The sequence below is a fragment of the Vigna umbellata genome, chromosome 10 (genome assembly GCF_029865625.1).
Source record: "Vigna umbellata cultivar VRB3 chromosome 10, Vumbellata_1.0, whole genome shotgun sequence".
Taxonomy (NCBI): domain Eukaryota; kingdom Viridiplantae; phylum Streptophyta; class Magnoliopsida; order Fabales; family Fabaceae; genus Vigna; species Vigna umbellata.
Window position 1 is genome coordinate 13,638,007 of NC_142174.1, and position 22,021 is coordinate 13,660,027.

General features: G+C 30.3%; 2 protein-coding genes across 2 annotated transcripts; one reads left to right on the forward strand and one right to left on the reverse strand.

Annotated features, from left to right (window-relative positions):
* Positions 1 to 2,218: 2,218 nt before the first annotated feature.
* On the forward strand, positions 2,219 to 3,917 carry LOC148191962 (glucan endo-1,3-beta-glucosidase 13-like). The gene is made up of 2 exons (XM_088099980.1): positions 2,219 to 2,480; positions 2,587 to 3,917. Exons 1-2 carry the CDS (start codon positions 2,360 to 2,362, stop codon positions 3,915 to 3,917), a joined length of 1,452 nt encoding a protein of 483 aa, XP_087956106.1. The 5' UTR covers positions 2,219 to 2,359.
* A 12,089-nt stretch (positions 3,918 to 16,006) lies between these two features.
* Positions 16,007 to 17,803, reverse strand: LOC148191963 (putative N-acetyltransferase HLS1). The gene is made up of 3 exons (XM_088100923.1): positions 17,304 to 17,803; positions 16,983 to 17,155; positions 16,007 to 16,885 (listed from the first exon to the last, which is right to left on the reverse strand). Exons 1-3 carry the CDS (start codon positions 17,484 to 17,486, stop codon positions 16,021 to 16,023), a joined length of 1,221 nt encoding a protein of 406 aa, XP_087957049.1. The 5' UTR covers positions 17,487 to 17,803; the 3' UTR covers positions 16,007 to 16,020.
* Between the last annotated feature and the right edge of the window lie 4,218 nt (positions 17,804 to 22,021).

The following is a 22,021-nucleotide window of genomic DNA, read 5'->3' on the forward strand; positions in this document are numbered from 1 at the left end:
ACAGAAAACAATAACCATAACTATCAAAACAATTTCAAGTTCATACTACTATTCACCATAACACTATTTACTTGTGACAATTTTTTTTTATAGTTCATAGCTTATAATCAGTGCTTTATAAAATGCCAAAAATTAGACTACATCTTTTTAATTTTCTTCTTTTCATATCTTGTAGAATTGTAAAAATAAATCACTTTTAGTTAAAAAAATAAAAAAAATTGACAATGACAAAAAAATAAACATAAAAAATTTTCATTTTTTAACATTAATTAACACATTATCTTATTTTCAATGTCAATTAACGTCCTAATTTTTTTATCTCTGACATCTGATAACCGTCTTCTTATACAGCGTTAATTTTTTTTTTTTTACTTTAAAAACTAAAGAAAACACATGTCAGTACATTTTTTTGCATTAGTTATTCTCTGCTATACTTTTTTTAAATACGATTAATTTTAAGTGAGTTTTTTCACAACATCACCGCTATGAAAGTATGTTTTATAAACATAATTTCAATTTAAAAAATAAAAAATTATTTGATTTAATAATGATTATTTTTGTAGTATTTAGGACGCATCTATAATTTTTATAAAAAGTAACTTAAATATGTAACTTTCCCATCAACTAACCTAAATTAGTCAATTTGGCGCACTTTTTCCTAGGTCTATTTTCTAGTACGAGTTGACACAAATTTTAGAATGATTTATTGTTTTTGTCTTTTAAAATTTCATCACAATCATTCAAGTTGCAATGAACACATTTCAATTTAAAAATCACCATTGTATTGATAACACCATGCTTAAGGCAGTTGTTCTTTTTGAATGAATTTGAGGGAGTGAATTGGAGGGGATTTGAAGATAAATTTTTTTATCATTTATTTGAGTGAATTTAAAGGTAAATAAGAGTGAATTTGGAAATAAAATTTGTGAGAATTAATATAGAATTGTATTGACGTGACAAATTAAAAAAATTTATTTTCAAATTCACTCTTATTTACCTTCAAATTCACTCAAATAAACGACAAAAAAATTTATCTTCAAATCCTCTCAAATCTACTCAAAAGAATAAGGTCTAAATGAATTAAATAAGTTGGATACAACGCAAATATTAATATTTTGAGTGTTCAATAAATTTTAAATTTACAAAATATTCCTATTTATAAGTGGTTGGATTGTATACTTGGAGTTGCATCTACTATTTATGGGTGTATATAGGTTCGATTTAAGTGAATTAATTACTGAACTTGGAAAGTAGAGATTAATATTTACATTTTTATTAAATTTAATCTAACTTAATTAATCTTTAATAGTACTAGTTTGAATCACAAATTAATTTTTTTTTTCGTAAAATTTGTAGTTTTAAAATGTTAATTTTCAAACTGTTTAAGTTTTTTTTTTTTAAAAAAGGATATATTGTCCAACATGTAAGGAATGGAATTATTTAATATTAAAAATACACGTTTAGTTCATAAAGTACATTAAATAACTTATATTATTATTTAATAATTTTAATCAAATAAAATTTTATACTTAAATATTAAATAGGATTGGATTTAATCAAATAAAATTTTATACAAAAATATTAATTTTTATACAATAAATATTAAATTTTATACTAAAATTTTAATCAAACAAAATATAAAATAGATTGTGATTTAATTTTGGTAAAGCATTACAAAATATAGAATGTTTAATTATATGGTAATTTTAATGGTGTGATTTTGTTGACATTGTTAACATATAACAATTAATTTCTTTAACTTTACATTTTAAAATTTTATTTTATTTTACTTATTTAAATTTTAGGAAAAATGTTAGTTAATAAAAAAAATAAAAATATTAATATTGTTTCGTTAAAAATATAAAAAAGGTGAGTATTTATTTATTTACTTTTAAAATAGTATGATTATTATTTAAAATACTAGGAAAAAGTATATAGTGTAACAATTTACCTGAAACAATGTAAATACTAGCTTTAATATTATATTGTAAGTGAAGTCTTTCACTGTATTATTATTACCTTTGGGTATTTATCATTATAAATATATATTCAGTTGGTCACTTTTTCTTTAATTCTCAATATTGCATGACCATTAATTATGTGTACTGATGTTATTTCTCCATTTCTCTTTGTAAGAATTTGTTAGCATGTTTGTCCTTTTTGTGTATTTATTTATTTTCTCGTACTGTTATTACACGACGAGTCTTATTTTCTATTTTTCCCCCAAATGGTTCAAACTTTGGATGTGGAACTGCAGATGTAGGCATTGTGGAGAAAGAGAAACTCATAAACATCGCAACACGAGTTAAGTGTTCTTCTGCGCTATTAAAAAAGGTCACATTTCCAATATAAGAAGTGCATGAGCCCGAGAACTTCCCAGCAAGTTCGAGTTTGTTTAAAAAGTGTGCTTCATACAAAAGCTCTGAAGAAAATGGGGTGGCTATGTCCTATTTTCTTTCTTTGTTTTCTGGGTCTTACTGGTAATGTGTTTTGTTTTCATAAAGTTCTCAACTTTGAATGTTGTGCAGTGTTTTTTTTTACTTCTTCTGAATCTAATATTTGTTTTTTGTTGGTTTAAATTTGCAGTAACTGGTCAAGAATCCATTGAGTTCCTAAACCTATGTGAGACGAGTGATGACATTTTACAAGCCTCATCACAAGCTGATGAGCTTCCCTTGGCTGTTTCAGTGAGCGCTGAAGACCTCAATGAGGTCTCTTTCAGTATTCTATTGGCTGAAAGATGGCTCAGACACAACGTTCTTGCACACTACCCTGCCTCCAATATCACCACCATAGTTGTGGGAACCACTGCTTTCTGCCAACAGCACCAACACAACCACCTCTCTGAGGTTCTGTCTTCCCTGAAAAATGTCTACCACTCACTCAAGAGGTGGGGTTTGGAGAAAGACATAAAAGTTTCTGTTGCTTTTACTCTGGAGTGTTTGTCTCTAAACAGAGTTTATTCTAACAATGATTTGAAAATGGTCAAACCCCTATTAGAGTTTCTCCAAGAGGTAAACTCCACATACTCTGTGATCCCACATAATGGCTTCTCCCATTTCTCTGATAAAAGTTTGAGCTTGGTGTCTTCCCACTTTGAGTCCTTGAAAAAGCTTGGATTTTTCTGTCTCGGCAACATAAATGTCATCGCCATTGTTACAAAAGGGAGAAAAAGCACGGCAAGAAAGCTTTCAGTTGTTGATTTTAGCCCAATAGGTTCTTTACCAGTAAGGCCAGCTCCAACACCAGAAATAGCCAAGGCACCAATGACCCCTTCCAATGTACCTTTGCCTCCTTTAGCACAAGTAGTTTCTTCACCCCCACCAATTCTTTCTCCCGCTTTTGCCCCTGAAGAGCCACCATTTGGTGTTCCAGCTAGTTCACCTCATGGTTTCACACTCCCTCCTTGTGATCCACTACACAATGGCTCACCTTACCCCCAGATATTCCCTGTCCAGAAGGTGTGGTGTGTGGCTAAGCCCAGTGTTCCTGAAGAAACCCTGCAACAGGCTATGGATTATGCTTGTGGAGAGGGTGGTGCTGATTGCATGGAGATTACGCCACAGGGAAACTGCTATTATCCTGATACTGTGGTTGCTCACGCTTCCTATGCTTTCAACAGTTACTGGCAGAAGCACAAGAGAAATGGCGGAACATGCAACTTTGGAGGCACTGCCATGTTGATCAATGCTGACCCAAGTAAGCATGCATTGTCCATATTGTCTTTGTTTTCTCAAATCTGTTTTAGCTTGGTTGGTGCTATTGTTTTCTTCTCTTGTTCCCTTCATTATGAAAGAGTGGTATTGATTTGCAGGTTTTTCTTCACTGTCGGTTTATTCTTAGCTAAGCGAAATCAAAGTGGTGCTGGCGACCTTCTTTTTCTTGCAGTTAGTGTTGAGGATTTTATGTTAAGGTGACATTGCTTTTGATTTCCTTGCAATCTGTTTATTTATAATGTATGGACCTAGGCAGCTTCTATATTGGGAATAGAACAAGGACTAACTTAGATACGTTCCAGCATAATCGTCATGTTGTTTGTTTTCCCATGGTTTATGGATATATGTAGTAACTAAGTTGTAGTTCTGTTCTGAATTACTTTTCCGATCTATATGTCTATTTTTCCTTCAATTTTCTACTAGAATTGTCTTTTGTTGTTTTAGCTGTAAGAATACAAATTTTATCAGATGTACCAACACATTTTTGTTTCTTGCATACCATTTAAATCAGTTAGAAATTTGCGTATGGAAATAGAACATCTTGAATGGTTAGTTTTCAAAACAGGATTACAATTTGTCGTTTTGAATCCAGTCATTGTTGATTATCTTCCCCAATTCAAACATCCTTGCTCTGTTTGTCCGAAGGGTCTTTTCTTTTTTGATCTACAATGTTTTTTTCTTGCTCTGTATGACAGAAATGTCTTTCCTTTTGTCATCTAAAATTTTTTTTCCTCAAAAATCTAAGCCGGAACTACGCTAATCATCTAGCACATAAACAAAATCGAGGTATGTCAGCATTATAGTTTTATTAGAATTTCATGTAAGAGTAATTTGGATTGAATATTGGGCAGTGCTGTACTCAGATGTCCATTTTTCCTTATAAACTGATAATAAAGTGTAAAATATTCTATTGGAGTCAGGTTAGAATGATTTGAGTTTTATACTATGTGTTTGATTTGGGTTATACAATCGAAAATTTTGTGCAAGGTAGTTTGATATTTGTGGAACGTTTTAGTCCTTAATTTGATTTTTCTTCTGTAGCATTTGATTTTACTTTTTTCTGTAAAAGGTTAAGCATTATAACGCATTTATGAATTTTGTGTAGCTATCATTTAAGAAGGGTTTTTAAATTTTACTGAAAGGATAAAATGTTTGATTATACAGTTCTGATGAGTGATTTAAAAGATGTGGGGGGCAGTGTTAAGTGTTGTCCTCTCAACTTTTTGGGTTTCATGGCCCACCTGCTGCAGCTTTTTACAGTTTGTTTTATATTTTGGTGTTTCCGAAAGAAGGTGAAACAAAATTCAAGAAAATGCTTCTGCCTAAAAAGCATTATGGATGGGTTACAGTAGGATGAAAAAGGAGCAACGGTCAGCCACAGTGTGTATTCAACGCACTTGTTTGTATTTGAAGAGATCTAAAAGGTTTTGAAGAGGATATAGGTGAAAGAAAGGGTAATTTCGGGTAAAACCTAAGCACCTCAAGCTGCACCTTTTATTCTCTTTCTTAATCATAAGATCAAGACTAATTTAGACAAAAAAAATTTATGTACATCTCAATTTTTATACCTCTTTCCAACACTCAATAAAACAATATTTTTACTTTCCTAGTCTATTCATTCTAAATGATTTTCTTTTGTATTTTAAAGTACAAATATTATTTTATTGGTGTGGATTTTTTTTTCTTAAATAAATTTAGTGTTTCGGAGTAATTGAGATGCATAACTACATTCCTAAAAGCTTTCACTGAATTGATTGCTCTGGTTCATATCACATCTCTCGAATTTGATGACCTTGTTTGTTGTCCTGATTAGGTAATCTGGTTTGTTATCCTAGATATGATTCGTTATGGACGGATTGGTTATTATAGAAATGATTTTTGCATGCAATCCCGTGGATGTGCAATTATGTAGAGAATTTTGTAGTCGTATTAGTGTTATGTTGTTTGTAGGTGGCTATAATTTTAATATTGGAGACGGAAGCTTATTCTTTAGACTTGAGAGACTTCATGAAAGATGAAGATTATACTAGGCCTTTTATAACTTATTAGGTATTTTCTATACATGATGGTTTACTTAAGTGAGTGAAAGGTATCGCTTTTCAGCTTGGGTTTGTTTATGTTATTATGAGATTTGATAGAGCTAATAAGCAACCTGAAGGAAAACATGTGTTGTTAGTATAGGAAATATAAATATGACCTTCAATCTAGTATAATGGCACAAGAAAATTGTCATTATCCCTTTTAACTGAGACATAAACCAATTGATAATAGATAAATACTCAAGAAGTAAGAGTATAGAGAATTAAAATTGATTACATCTAACTTCAACATGAGAAAGTTCAACTATCCATAGAATATTGTTATACAATTTCAACATCATCTACATATAAGATTTACAATAAGAATATTTCTCTAGCTTTACATACCTATCTCTACTCCACCACTACATATTTAATCCTCTACTCAATGTCTAAAATGAGAACACGAGGTCTTTATTCATAAAATTTTTTGGACTGTGCTAAGCCCAACTTTTAAACTCAGTCACAAAGGTTTCCTTCCATGGAGGGATTTTTTTTTCTGTCTCTACAACCTATGTGGATGAGCACCACTTTCTTGTGCTTCAGTCATGCATCACCTTTAAGTGTTCAACATCATTTTCTTGTGGCTTACCTGCAAAAGTAACTTTCCAAATTTTTGCTTGGCCACCTTATTGATGTTCAATTGCGAATTTTTGGGCTCAATTACATCATTTTTGAATTCTTCAAAAAATTGTTGCAAATCATAAATATTCATCCAATTCCTATTTTTCTTCTTCTTAGTACCTTATCTGGTGATTATAAAGTAAAAGGGATTATTTATACATAAATAGAACCATTTGATATACGATAAGTGTCAATTTCATATGAAAAATTTACTTATTCTTGACACTACAATAGAGCAATTGTGTAATGCAATATATACTTCCAAATGATCTTTAAGATGACACAAAATTGAATTAATCAATTAATGATCTTGTTAGAGTGTGATAAATTCATTCATTAAAGTAGATGTGTAGAAGATTCTGATGTGGTAAGTGACCTTTTTTTGACACATCTTGATGCAATCAAGTTTTTAATGCATTTAGCATTTTTTATTGATAAATGACACCTACAAAACCAATTGATATCTCATATCTCATAATAATAACAAACTCAAAGTTGAAAAACAATATCTCACACCCACTCAAGTAGCTTTCACATGTAGAAAATACTTCATAATTTGAAAAAGGTCTAGTATAACTCATTTCACTTTCATTGACTAAAATGAAAGAATATTCCATGTTGAAGCTTTGATTTATTTCATGTGAGTATTAAAGCCTAAAGAATAAGCTTTCATCTCAAATATGAAAATTTAACCGCGTACAAACTAATAGAACTACAAAATTCTATGCATAATTGCACATCCACTAGAGTGCATAAATCTTTTGTAGAATAACCAACCTGTGCATAATGAACACGATTACAAAATTTAGGAAACATTTTGTGCACCTGATTAAAATCGGGTCAACATTCTATGCATCAGATTGTCCATTCCGGTTTGACTTATTGGATTCGGGATAACAAACTGGATTACCTAATTTGAGAGGACAAACTGAATCATCAAATTTAGGAGATGTGATATAAACCAAAACAATCAATAAAGTGTAATCTTTTGAGGGTTGTAGCTAATGAACTGGACAATCGGGTGTACAATTGCGATAAAAGGTAACTGGATTGATTGATTCGGTTCACATCCTTCACATTTGGTAATCCGATTAGTTCTTCCGGATCCGGTGACTCAAACTGGATTGCCCATTTCAATGCACAAAAACGTTGCCCAAATTATGTAATTTGGTTCCTTTATAGGAGAACTCAAATCATCACATTAGAGAATCCATCGCTACTGTTTACTACTTCAAAATAAAATATTATCTCGATTCAATCAATGAAATTGCATGACACTTTGTTGGGTAGTCCATCACCAAAGCTAAGCATGGATTCGGCGGATGCTTGGTTCTTTAGTATCAAACCCAAAAAGGATTAATATGCAGGAAGAATAGTTTGAGTTTTGGGGAGGGAGGAAGAAGATGACAGTTTTATTCATTTATTAGTATATAATTTGGAGGGAGCAAAATATGAATCAATTCAAAATCTAGAGGTGCAGGATGAAAATAATTATGGGGTGCATGAAGAAGCCCCCTCCTTAATTAGACCTAGCTAAGCCCAATCACAAGATCATGTTGGGCCTTTATGTTGTTACAGGCCTAGTTCCTTCTCGGGTGTTGCTCCCTCCACCACCACCACTTCTCCCTCCACCTCCCTAATCTTCTGAAAAAAAAATTTAATTATAAAAATAACGTTTTTTACTTTTAACCCTATTTATTTACTTTAAACTCAATCCCTATCTTTTTGTCCACTTTTACTTTTCACTCAGTCTCACCTCCCAACCGTCCTTCTCTCTCTTTTCAGATTCCCACCCCGCAATTCAACCACATCTGTTTGTTTTAATTACAAAAATATTAATATAATAAAATTATATATTTCATATAATTAAACTAATAAATAATTTTTATATAATTATAAATTTATTAAAGAATACAAAAACCATATATAAAAAATATATATTATACAAAAACATTAAAAAAAAAAACTAATTATATATAACTGCAAAATACAAAAAAATATAAATAAAACTAATAACAATAAAGATCTTCAAAAATACGTTATTAAAATACATCAAAAATATATTAAAAATAATACATCAAAACATAAATTATATTATTAAAATATCTCCAAAATTAATATAAAAAATAAATTGGAAAATAAACATGTAACTTTAAACGGATGTGAGCATCCGTCAACGGATGTCAACATTCATTTAAGACAAACGAATATCGACATTTGTTTTTCCTTAAACGGTTGTTGACATCCGCTCAGGGATGCTCACATCCGTTTAAAGATTATACGTTTATTTTTTTAGGGTTTATTATGCACCTTCACAACGAATCCTTCAAGCACCACCACCACCACACACCGATCTTGGCACGGTTGATCAATTGCTTCCACCATCACTTGCAATCTTTCACGAAACACACCAGCTAATGAAAGTCCTATCACAATTAAAGAATGAGAGGAAGAAGTGAAACGTGAAAACGAGAAAGAAGAGTACAATGAAACAATGAGGGGACGAACAATAAAAAGGAAGAAGAGTTGCCGCGACATACATGTATAAGATTGGAGTGGGTAAAGGTTAAAAAATATTAACCCTAAAATTTTACTAAAGGTAAAATAGGAATGAAAAAATAAAAAAGAGGAGTAAAACATGAATGGAATGGTAGAGGAAGGAAGGAGTGGTGGTGGAGGGAGCAACACTTCCTTCTTTCAACCTCATCACAATAATTTTGCGTCCAAAAGGTTCTATTCGTTAACGTAGTACTCCTTTTCAATTTTAGTACTATGCACTCTGGTTAATATTGAATAAGAGAAATATTTATTCTAGTAATACTCTTTTAACCCCTTTGTTACAAATCTGGACTGACATAGAACTGTTTTCTTCTGGATATGTTGAAACAGCAGAAAATACAATTAGGAGAAATAGAATATTTTGTTCATTTAAATAGGCTAAAAATATTAAAAAAAAAGGAGAAAAATGGTTTATGTTTTCTTTTGCTTTGTTTTGAGTTTATAAAAAGAAAACATTTTTGTGTGACGTAAGAATGCTATTTAAAATAGTAAGCTAACTTACAAATTTTTTTAGGATATACATTTTTTCCTTTTCATTTAATTTGACACTTTATTTCTCCTATAAACAAGCCTTTTTTTTTTACCATAATAAGAAGCATGGAGTTTATCAATCAAATTAAATATACACTTTTCCCCTCTTTGACTTCCTTCTGTTCATGTGGTGTCAAACAAATAAATTTTTATGTAATCTCATTCAATTAGTACATAATTGTGACATTATCTTTCCGACAGCAGTTGCCACCTTTGTCCGATCTCTCCTTAATTTAGACATCAAAAAAAGTAAAAATAGAGCCACTTCACAAATGATACGTAGTGCTATTTAACAGATAAGTTTTACACTAGTCCTTGACTTGAAAATGGCTAAACGAATCTACACAAAGTTAACGGAAAATTCATGTATAACAAGTTTACCTTTCTATGAATGCTTTTGTTCAATCAAACCTATAAATTATCATAATAACTACTATTAGTTTTATTTTTAATTAATGTAATATTTCAATAAATTTCTCATATTGACATGTATAAATGTGAATTAAAATATTAATGGATGATTTGATAACAACTCAATATGAATATGAATGGAACAATAAACATATTTTGTGAGAATAAAATTTAATTTATAGTTTTAATATTATGTTAAAGAGTGAATTTTAAATCTAATTCAATTTTTTAAATGATTTGTTAGTTCATTAATCCAATTAACATTGAATTGATCTAAATAACTTAGTTATTTGATTAAAATAACATAGTTATCATATATTTCAAATTTAAGCATAAAATGAGAATTGTTAAATACTGAGGCTATAAAAAAAAATACTAGCGTCCAATCTTGACTTCAACTTTATAACAAACCATTTGTCATTTTGTGCTTAAATCCAAACCAGTGAATTGGTCCATTAAACTAAGATGGGGGAAAAGAAAATGGAAAACAGGCACGGTGAGTAGCTTATAATCGAGCTTTTTTAAATTCTATAGTGGAAAAGAAAAACGTTTCAATCTTCTACGTCTCTCTCTTTTCTTGGCAAACTGGGAATCACTTTTGTGTCTTTGACCTGATCCGTCGAAGTATCCATGGTCTGTCTTATGAAGCTCTAAAATAGAAAATTCTGACTCGAGAAACGAGCTTCTACACCTAAATTATGTTTAATTAGTGACCATTAGGCAAAAGTCGGCATGTTCCATTCGCATAATTGACTAATACCAATAATAATTTACGCAGTTTGCTTGCAGAATATAATTAATTAAACTTAGGTCGTTTTATTGACCTAATTAATCAAGACTAATTTGTTTAAGAGATTAGTTAGTCAAATCATTACTTTTATTCTTTCGGGCTTAAGACGCGGAAGACACTGATCCGTGATCACTTCACTTCACTTCACTCGTGCATGTTTCTCCTTCCTTCTTCTTTTTATATCATTGCTAATCTTTTTTTCTGCTTATTTTAATGTTTCAGATAATTACAATTACAGGTAGCCTTTGAATCTATCTATCACTTCACAATTTAAAAATCGGAACCTTTGTATGCATTCAGTGGCGGGAGTACCTAATGTTTATGTTTTTTATTTGCGAATGTCACAAATAATTGAGTAATAGATTAACGAGAGATTTTTACTAATAGTATATTTCATCTATTCTACAATTATTTAGTTAATCAATCTAACTCGGCTCATTTATTAGTAAACTGAAAAAATTCGAATTCGGTCCGAGTTATCACAAGTTAGTGGGTTAAACGTGTTGGCTCACTACTCATTAACTCACTTAATTATAAATTTTTTAAAATAAAAAAAATTATAATTTTTTTAATTCAAATCTAAATAAATTTCACTCTAAAATGATGTTAAACTCCAAAGACAATTCAAAATAAAAAAAATATTATATAATCTAAGCATAATCCAAAAACAAACACAAAATACGAACAAATAAGTTTTTAATATTCATAATTTTTGTATCACTTATCATTTATAATATCTCTTGAATAGATAAATCTATAATATTTTTCTCTTTGAAACATTTTTTTTTATCCCCATCTACGATATAATTAAAAAATTTTAACTAATAATACTGAAACATAAAATAATAAATAATTAAGTTAAATTAGGTGAATTGGTGAGCCAACGAGTTCAACCTAGGTGAGCCAGTTTCTAAGTGAGTCGGGTTGAAAAGTAACCCGCATAAAAAAATTACATTTTTTTTTCAAACACAATCCGACTCAAACTTGTAGTAGGTTGAGTTGGCTCGCGGGTTAGAAGAAATTTTGACACGACTATTATATATATTGCATAAGAGAAGACATGTGATTAGAAACTATTCAAGATAAATGTAATATTTAAAATAAAATATGAGGTGTGAAAGTTAAGCAAATTCTATTCACTATTGTTTATTTTGAGTCATTAAATTATGCATTGATAAGCCAACTCAGCTCACACGGATTTGACCTAGGTGAGCGGTTTCTAAGTCAGTCAGGTTAAAAAGTAATTCGTATAAAAAAATTACATTTTTTTTAAATCTATCTCGGTTCAAACTCGTAGTAGATCAAGTTGACTATTTTGACACTGACATATATATTGCATGAGAAAAGACATGTGATTGGAAACTATTCTAAGATAAATGTAATATTTAAAACAAAATATGAGGTGTGAAAGTTAAACAAACTCTATTCAGTATTATTTATTTTGAGTCATTAAATAATCAGAAGGTAAACGAACGCAACCAACTTCTCAATTATGTAAATAATTGTTGTTGAAGTTGAATGTGTTTTCTTTTTCTCTGTATTTTTTTATTGTTAACAATATTTTACTCTTATGAATGTTCACACTAACATTCTTGACTAGGGTGTTTCCGCGTGCTACATTCGTTGAAGGTATCCCTTGGATTTTTACGGAATTTTCGAACCCCTATTCTCGATAGGCTCCTCACAAAAGGACAAATGTTATTATGTTTGAAAATATGAATTTAGTCACATAAACAACTACATGCACGTATGATCATAAACCTAATTTTGAGAACGAGAAGGTTATTAAAAATTAGATTTTAAACTTAATTCAAATTTACAAAATCAATTTACAAGTTAAAATTTATATTTACCTATATACTCTAAACTAATTTTATTTCTAAGACTTTCAACCATTGCAAATTATGTTTGTTTTATATATAAATTAATGATTATGGTATGTTAACAATTTTCTTATTCTATATAATTATTTTATAACTTTTTTTACTTTTTATTAAATATTACACTCAACTGTTTGTTTAGGCAAAAAAAAAACGAGTATAGCACAGGAGATAATCACGTTTTCCCTAAAGAAAGAGAAATACATGACCCTGCTCTTGAATTCAACGATCAAAATATCATAATACGAAAAAAAAATTGAAAATCATTGTCAGTTCAATTATCTATTTTTGCCAGCAATATACCAACTAACTTGTATAGAGAACACATGGGTGCTTATTAAATGTGGAGTTTACAATAAAAAAAAGAATTTTTGGTAAAAAAAATATATAAATATTTTTTTTCTTAAAATTAAGTTGGAGCAAGTCGTCCATTTAAAATTTTATTATGAAAAAAAAAAATCAGTGTGAGAGTGCAGTAACGTATTCATGCAAATAACAATGATAAAATATGTTTTTAACTTTTTTGTAATGCGTGACAGTGAAAAAACTTAAACGTGTAGAATAAAATGAATATATGACTAGTTATAAATAAGTTTGTCTAATGACTTATTTATTGTTGAGTCAATAGATTAATGATGAAAAATGAACTGATAATTTGATTCAATTTTTTTTATTAAATCCCTTATTAAAAAGGAATTTTGAGGTTAATTTATTATCATAAACTTACATGTTTATAAGGTGATAGTTGTTTTTACTTATAATGTATAATTAACACTCTTATCACTTCTATATTTGTAAGTTATCTAATACCAATCCAATAAAACAGACTTTCTTATCATGTTAAAAAGTGAAATTAAATTTAACTTATTTTTAGAAAACCAATTTGTAGAATAATTTACTAATAGAATATAAATTAATTTGTATCTAGTATAAAACCTGCAATTTCTTTTATGGTATAACCAATTTATTAATCTATTTATATTTATTCCATATGTTATAAAAGTAAACATATAACAATAACATAGTAAAATAAACCCAATAGTTTACAATTTTTTTTTTAAATTCCATTTAACGTGGTTAAGCCGTTGGATGTGGATTAGATGAAATTGATTCAATTCTTTTTAAATTGATTTTTTTAACCCATCATGTTACTCCATCGAGTTAACAAGATAACATATTTTGTACTGCTCAAATTCAACATAATAAAATAAAGTAAAGAGTACAATTTATCTAGTTCGTAAAATAGGATGAAAATGTTATATTTAAATTTGAAAAAAAAATGTTTTTATTTTAAAAGTTAATTATATTAAATTGAATAATTTATATAATCAAAATAATAAGAGTGATTATGATAATCATATTCGAGACGAACAATTGTAACCATTCGGTCATTTTAAAAAATAATTAGTTCTGATAATGATTCATTTAGGACAAAACATAATTAATATCAATCGAATCATGTTAGACAGTTGATAATTCAAAGTTATTTTAAAATCTATACATACTAATTTGAAGTGAAAATATATTTGATTATATTTTCAATATACATAATTTTCAAAACAACTTTTTTATTAATTTTCAGTCATATTGTCTTTTATAAGTAATTTTAGACCAAACAAAATTTTAAAACAAACAATAATGAAAACAAACATCCAAAATATAATAAACAAATTACATCAATCCCGTAAACAAAACACTACTAATATACATTTAACTTAGAAAGTTAATTAGAGTTTTTTGAAGAATGAAATATCCTTGAATGGGGAAAGACATATATGGAAAACGACAAGGAGTGAGTGAAGGATAAGAGCAAAGTTGATAGCACTACGATACTTTTGAAGGAATTAGGTAATGCTAGGTACGTGGTCAACTCCATGTAGTTCGATTGACTTGCAAAATGACTAAGTTATCCTTTCCAGACCGCAGGTACAGTTTTGTAGCTATCTCTTTTGGAACGAGGAGTCATGTGTCAAAGAAAATGAATGGCATGTCCATCACCCAAAAAAGATGGGGGTGAAGGATATTATGAATGGGGGTGGCAAACCCCAAAAAGATACTATGATTAGAAGGAAAATGAATCACAAAGAAAAGATAACACCACTAAGTCCCACACTTCCAACAAGTTAGTACTCATCACTTTAGTGCAATCCTAAGGCCACACACACTCTTCACTCTCCATCCGCCACCTCATCATCACCTCTCCCCATTACTTTCATGCCTTCCACACTTTACTTCTTCCCCACACAAACATTACTAAATAACACAAACAAAAAACCATTACAACACTCTGACATTATACATTCCATTAACATAAATACTAATCAAATTACCATACAAAACGGTGTCAAATATATGTTGACCGTTTTAATACAACATATTTAATCATCTTAACTGTCTTTTATTCTTACTCTCTATCTTTTTTAGACGTTTTCTCACTTTAAAAATTCCATTTTAATCCTTCGATGAAAAAATAATCATCAGAGAGAAAGGAAGTTAAATAAAAAAAAAGGACAAAGTAGTTTAGAAATAAATTTTTATGGGGAGAATAAAAGCCATCGCTATTGAGTGAATAAGAGAAAAAAGTTAAGAAAAACTGCGAATATAATGAGGCCTAAATAAATTTCATGGGTGTGCTTACAATTGGGAGCTTTTGACTCGTACTAGCACCATTAAGACATAAATGTATATTATATTCTTTAAATTTAAATAACAGGGTTTTTATCGTATCACACTTATAATCTTATCTCACATTCTTTGTTCTGTTGTAATCTGTTTGCATAAAAAAATTATGCAAATGCATCCTGCAACTACAATTTATCTAAGAAATATGCGAGGAACTCAATAATCAAATAAAGTTAGGCAAAGATAAGATCCTGAGCTGCGGGCATATTATCAAAGGACAGAAGACATTGGCGTCAAAAAGGTTCTTTAAGAAAAGATTAGAAACAAGACATGTCCAAACAAAAAAGTATATTGGGATTCACCCACGAGTTCATATCCCCCTCTCTCAAAAGCCATATCCCATTATTGATATAAAAGCGTAGCATAGTCATAGATTCCGATACTTATATTTAGTAAAATAACTATATTATAAAAAACAATAAAAAAAAGAAGCAAAGTCCAAATTGCTAAAGAGGATAGGTAAATAAGAGCGGAAACTAAAAGGGTCCTAAGAAAAAGCTAATTCGTAACAACAAAAGGTGAAGGGATATGGTGGATATAACTTACAAGGATATTCCTTCAACATAGCAAAAACGACAATAAAATCACATATACCTCAACTATCTGCATTTCCACCCCCAACTCGTTACCCTAACTAGATAATATAGTTTGAGAAAGTATGCACAAAAGGAGAGAGAAAAGGAAATAGGAGGAAACCAAAAGAGAAAAAAAGACAAGAGAACCAAAAAGTGGAGATGGACGTTGACTCGTTAGACCTCTCTCGGGTCAACAAAAATGGACATTCCGGGTTGAGATTTGGTCCAGTCACCAACGGAACCGTCACTGTAATCTTCACCCAACCGCTTCATACACCATAAATCTTCGTCACAAGACAGCATCTTCCAGTGGGGTATACCGGACCGTAAGGGCTCGTTTGGTGATACTTCCGTGGCCACCACCCTGCAACCTTTTTCCATCGCGAGGTTGTGAGCGAACCCACAGAGGGCCTTCACCATCTTCGCTGCATCTGGGCCTTCACCTCCAAGCCCGTACATGAAGTGAAACCCGAATGGCCTGAACAAGTCTGGGATCGACGGTACCCGCAGCCACGGCAGGGCCCGGTCCACCACCCTCGTCGTCTTCGCGAGCGTGCGCTTCACGCGCGACGCGCCTCGCACCTCGAGCGTGAACACCTCCTTAGAGTTCCACACGCTCACCAAGGCCCACGACTTGGGTGGGTCCGACAGGAAAAGATCTGGCCCAGGCCATGTCTCGGCACTGTAGGACCCGCCCGGGACCGCCAGAAACGTCCCCAGACTCAGCTTGTTCTTCAGGACGGAGTCAATGTCGCGCGGGAAGAACTCCGTCGTGGCGAAACGGCGACGGTAGAGAACCTCCGCGTCGGAAGGGGAAAGGCTAATGATTGTGACCTTGGGGGACACCCTTGCTCTGTGGGCGAAAACGGGGTTGACAAGAATGGACGGGGTACGGAACTTTGAATACCCGCATTTGTCGGTGAAGAGTTTAACGGAAGCTAAATTGTCGTTTTCCGTTGCCATGTAGGAATACTCGGCACCATTATCCCTGAACCACGCCTCCATCCTGTGCACCAGCTTCAACCCTATTCCCATTCTCCTGCATCATCACAGCACAAGCAAATAATCAATTAACATCTCATCAACATCTTCATCAGTATATCATTAACACAATCATCTATCTAATTTATTCTTACCGTTGATTGGGCGAAACGCGAAGGCCTAGTATGTAGGCGACTTTAGTGTACACCGGAACATGCTTAGTGTTATTGGCATTGTGTTTTCCGTTCCTGGATAGTCTTTTTCCGCATGTCACCGTTTTTATGCATCCTCTTATCATTCCTACTACCTCTTCACCAATCTCCGCCACCTGTTGATCCACATGAGAAAATAATTATGTACACAGAACATCTTATTATCTCGTTGAAACTTTACAGTAGCATAATCGTCTCTCATTGAGTTGGTGAGAAAAGTGTCTGTGTAGATACATTGATTGAAGTTGGTCAGTTGATATATACCAGCATGAGAAAAGCAGGCGAATGGCGAACCCTGCAAATTGGGTCACCGAGCATGTCCGTGAAGAGAGAAAGCTTGCCACTGGGTCCAACTTCGCATATCCTTTCAACAGCTTCTACTCTCTCTCTATCTCGATCAGGATCGAACTCTCTCACAGACAGCATAGGTTTTAACTCTTCATCCATCAGAAGAAAGGTAGGATATTCCTGTGGTGGTGAGAAATAAGATAGAAGAGATAGACGGCAGAAGGAAGTGCGAAGAACTATAGCAAGGGAAGGATAGAGTTTTATAGAGGAGTCTGAGAGTGAGGAAATTGCAGCTTTTTCAAGACTGATTAATAGTTACACTGTGCCATAAGCAAAAAACCTAAACTACCAAGTTCGAAATTTGAGAACCCAAACAGAGGCTGAAAAATGATTTGTATAGGTATGAATGAATTTGGAAAGTCAATAAATAAAAAAAAGAAAGAGAAGAGAAGGGGCTGTTTATTTAGATATTTCAGCTTCTATTATTCCTCCGCAGTTGCCAGGTACAACTCTTGTGGCCTTTAAATACTGAACTTTTGAGTTCTTCTCTGTTAGTTTATATTTTTCTTGGTTTTGTTCATTTTCAATACATGATTATTTTTTAGTTTCTCTCTCTAGAATCTACCACTTCCTTTTGCTTTCATTTCCTATTATTCAATTATATATACTATAACTTTAAAATAATTTGGAATATGTCTTTATCTATTCTTCCTTCCTCCATCTATTGTTTTTTCTATATTGGGGAGACTTTTTTTTCTTCTGTTTTTGGACTTAACATTTTTAATTTTCTTCTTTATGAGTAGCAATAATAATGACGGAAATGAATGAATAATATTGATTGCCAGAGGCAGGAGAAAAGGCAATGGGACGAATAAGTGGCGGCTATGACTGCGCAGTATTGTGGTGATGTTCTTAATTTAATTTTTAATCATTTATTTTATACGGAAGGATGCGTTGCCATCATGACCCCATTTGTAATCATTACCTTTAATACTACTACATACTCTCACTTTCCTTACTATGTATGCATTACATAGAAGAACATACCTGTTTTATTTTTTTAATTTATAGAAAACATTAAAAATATTTTTAAAATATAAAATCAGTTGTATTTATTTTCCATCTGTTTTTTTTATTTATCTCTTTATTTTGCATCAGATAATTTGATCATGTATTCTAAGACATTTTTATTCATCAACAATAAAATGTTTATTTTTATTTTCATCTTTTTATTTTGTTTTTTCAAATTAAACACGAGAAAAATTCTTATATACCTTGAATTATACGTATATTTTAACCTACGGTACATACACATTAGTGTGTGTGGAATGTTGTGAACTGTTTGCATCCATAGGATGCCAGCGATAATATCAATGTTGTATTCCCTTTCTACCAAACTATAGTGAAACCCCAACCAGCAACCTATTTAGTTTGTATTTTCCATCAACTTTTTCGATGAAATTGAATTTAATATATATTTTTTAAAATTTATGTTTTAAATTGTAAAATTCAAAAGCGACATATCAGTACGTGATCTCTTCCTTTTCTACACATATTATATGACGTAATCATGGTAAATAAAATTGTAATTTTAATATACTAAATATTATGATTTTCTTATATATTGTTTAATTATTAATAGAATTAAATTCTAATTTATTTTTGTTTATTTATGTATTGTCGCAGTGACCATTGAACTGCAAAATCGATTCCTCTTACACTGCTCTGCTGTTAGTTGATTTTCTGAACACGATCGTGGCCGTTGATATCATTGTCGCTGAACCGACTGCTAGGATTTCTTTGCTCGTGAGCAGCAAAGATTCTCCTTACTTTTATCATACCACTGATTAAAGCCTATGAGCCAAAATTTTCACTACTCCTATGGGAGGCTCGTACATACTGCCACAAGATTAGAAGATGTCGTGTCCTAAAGTAATGATTAAAAATTCACTTTTAATTAATTATGCAAAAAAATAATACTAATAAAATCAACATCATTATAACATGGTACATGACAAAAAAAATCTATTTACAACATTAGATGTCATGCTTTCAAAAAATCCTTCTTAAGATTATTTTATTCATTTGCAGATAATATGTTAATAAATATCGTTAGTGTTATTACCATGAGACAAGATAAAAAAAAATACATTACAAATATTTGCATTGTAAATGCAATAGTGATAATAAATTAATTGTCTCAAAGATGTTAATGCAATAGTGATAATAAATTAATTGTCTCAAAGATGTTAATGCAATAGTGATATAATTATAATAAAAATATCTATTTTGTTGTGACCTATTTAATATTTTTTAACTATACTCTTAACATTATTCCCAATATATACGATGAGAGCATCTAGCATAACTATTCTTATCTTAACAATTCACAAGATAGCTTTTAATTTTAAAATGATCAATCCTATCATTATTGAAAAAAAATATGATAAAAATAAGTATATTATATTCTTAAACAATTCTATTAACATAATTTATTCCTTTCAATAAATATAAATTTTTTTAATTAAAAATGATTTTTTAAATTAAATAATATTTCATTAGAACACCTCGAAAAAATATAAATATAAGGCAAATTCTATAATGAAAAAAAGGACTTGACTAAGGCTAAACCGTGTTTGATTGACATTTATGTACGTGTCCTATTGTTTAATGCACCAATTTGGCATATTTAAGGTAGTGCAAACCAAAAGGTTTATTTTGAAAACCACCTTAATCATCATTAGTAATGAAAGAAGTTAATACGTTACCATAGTTTTGGGTTTTAATTAATAATTAATGACTCAATCATTTTCTATTAGTTTTATTCTTGTATGACGCAACTGCCACATTAGAAGGGATGTGATAAGAATCTAAGGGAACTTTTTTTAATATTTTTTCCTCTATTTTCTTAAAGTAGTTGTATTATAATAAACAAAAAGTTTATATATTAATTAAAATATTGTTATAAGTATTAAATTTAATTAATTTGCTTTTTTTTCATTGAGTTAGTGAACAAAATTCTACAACCACCCTAACTTATGTTTATAATTTCTGAAGTTTCGCTCACAGGTAATTTCTTACCTAGAAAAGACTATTCTTAATATTTATATTTACTTTAATAATGTTAATATGTAATTTCATAGATTTCAAAGGCATGACTCAATTCTCTATAATGTATATTTATGCTTTTAGATAATAATACATATCGATATGAAAGTATTATAGATATTATATCTAGAGAAGATAAAATGACCCTATTTTATAAAATATGAAGGAATGAAGGTCTTTATACCTACTAAGAGATGCTAATAATATAAGTCATTCTTAAAATGGGTTTGAATTTGCAGATATATATATATATATATTTAAATTAGTGTAATTTTCTACCTAGTAAGATATGCGTACCATTACAGATGATACATTTAGAAAAAAACGATGGCATAATGCTGAGTACAATCATAAGTTTTAGTATAAAATTATAACTATATTTTTATTTATATACAAAATTTATTATTTGTATTATTTTAATATAAAATAAGAAACAATTTATTTCAAAATAAAAACACTAAAGAATTGTTAATATTAGTTTATTTTCTATTTAAATGATTGATCCTCTCTCTAAAAAATCACTGCCATCATTATTTTTTTAACTCTTATATAATATTAACATGTCAACATCTAGTAGATAAGTCGAGGAAGCATTTAAGTATTAATATTTAATATTTTAAGTATGTTATAATTTTTAACTTATTGGTTAAGAAATAGGGTACAATGTTTACTAAAATAATAAGGATTTAAAGTTTAATATAGGTCAGATGCTCTTTTATTTAATTGCTTGAGTTACATCTGTCTCCCTTCTTTCTTCTCTTCTTTTTATTAATTTGTTTTTTCTACATAAACAATCTCTTAATTCTAACTTGAGTAACAAGAACGATAGTGACACATTTTTTGAACACGCTTTGTCCATTTGATTAAAACTTATAAAAACATAATTTCATTGTAGGGCAGATTTTATCGATAAAATCAAAAATATAACAAGCACAAATATAATTTTTTTTCTCATTTTAATACCAAAAATTAAAATAATAAAATAAGTATAGAAACCCCTTTAATTTTAATATTTTAGAAGTGTCTGACTCTATCACTCTGAAGAATTTCTTTTTTTTAATTTTAGAAAAAAAAAACACTCTCTACTCTGTGTGATTGAAATTTATTGAATATTTTATGCCATCTTTGTCCGGAAAAAGGTTGAGCAAAACTTCACCATTTCCTGCAAATTTGACATATTGTCTTATTGTGGTTTGCTGGTTATTTGAAACCGTTTCTATAAAGTTAAAATTATTTGATTCCCATGTCCAAACTTTTCTTCCACACCGTGTAGGTGACGAATTGAAGTAAAACAGAGGCAGAAATGATCCTCAATTCATATAATAAAGCTGAAAAACTGATAATATACAACTTTCTACTTGCACAAGAATATTCAATCAACAAGAATTAAATCTATATAATGTATACATCATGCATGCATAGGGGTCATGTCAAATGGTTCCTCCCTCTGATTTATATAAAGAAATATTCCCTAATATTTAATTTCTTTTGTGATAATAACTAATGACAACGACATTAACTACAAGAAATGCAAAGTGTAAAAGAATACAACCAAAATAATTTCGATTTTTAATAATGGTATTTTA

Excerpts from the sequence above, each read along its gene's own strand:
- LOC148191962 (XM_088099980.1), top strand. The coding sequence starts at position 2,360 with ATGAGCCCGAGAACTTCCCAGCAAGTTCGAGTTTGTTTAAAAAGTGTG. Across the intron at positions 2,481-2,586 it reads TTGTTTTCTGGGTCTTACTG|TAACTGGTCAAGAATCCATT; the intron begins GTAATGTGTTTT and ends TTAAATTTGCAG.
- LOC148191963 (XM_088100923.1), bottom strand. The coding sequence starts at position 17,486 with ATGGATGAAGAGTTAAAACCTATGCTGTCTGTGAGAGAGTTCGATCCT. Across the intron at positions 17,156-17,303 it reads CGCCTGCTTTTCTCATGCTG|GTGGCGGAGATTGGTGAAGA; the intron begins GTATATATCAAC and ends GTGGATCAACAG. Across the intron at positions 16,886-16,982 it reads CGCGTTTCGCCCAATCAACG|GAGAATGGGAATAGGGTTGA; the intron begins GTAAGAATAAAT and ends GTGATGATGCAG.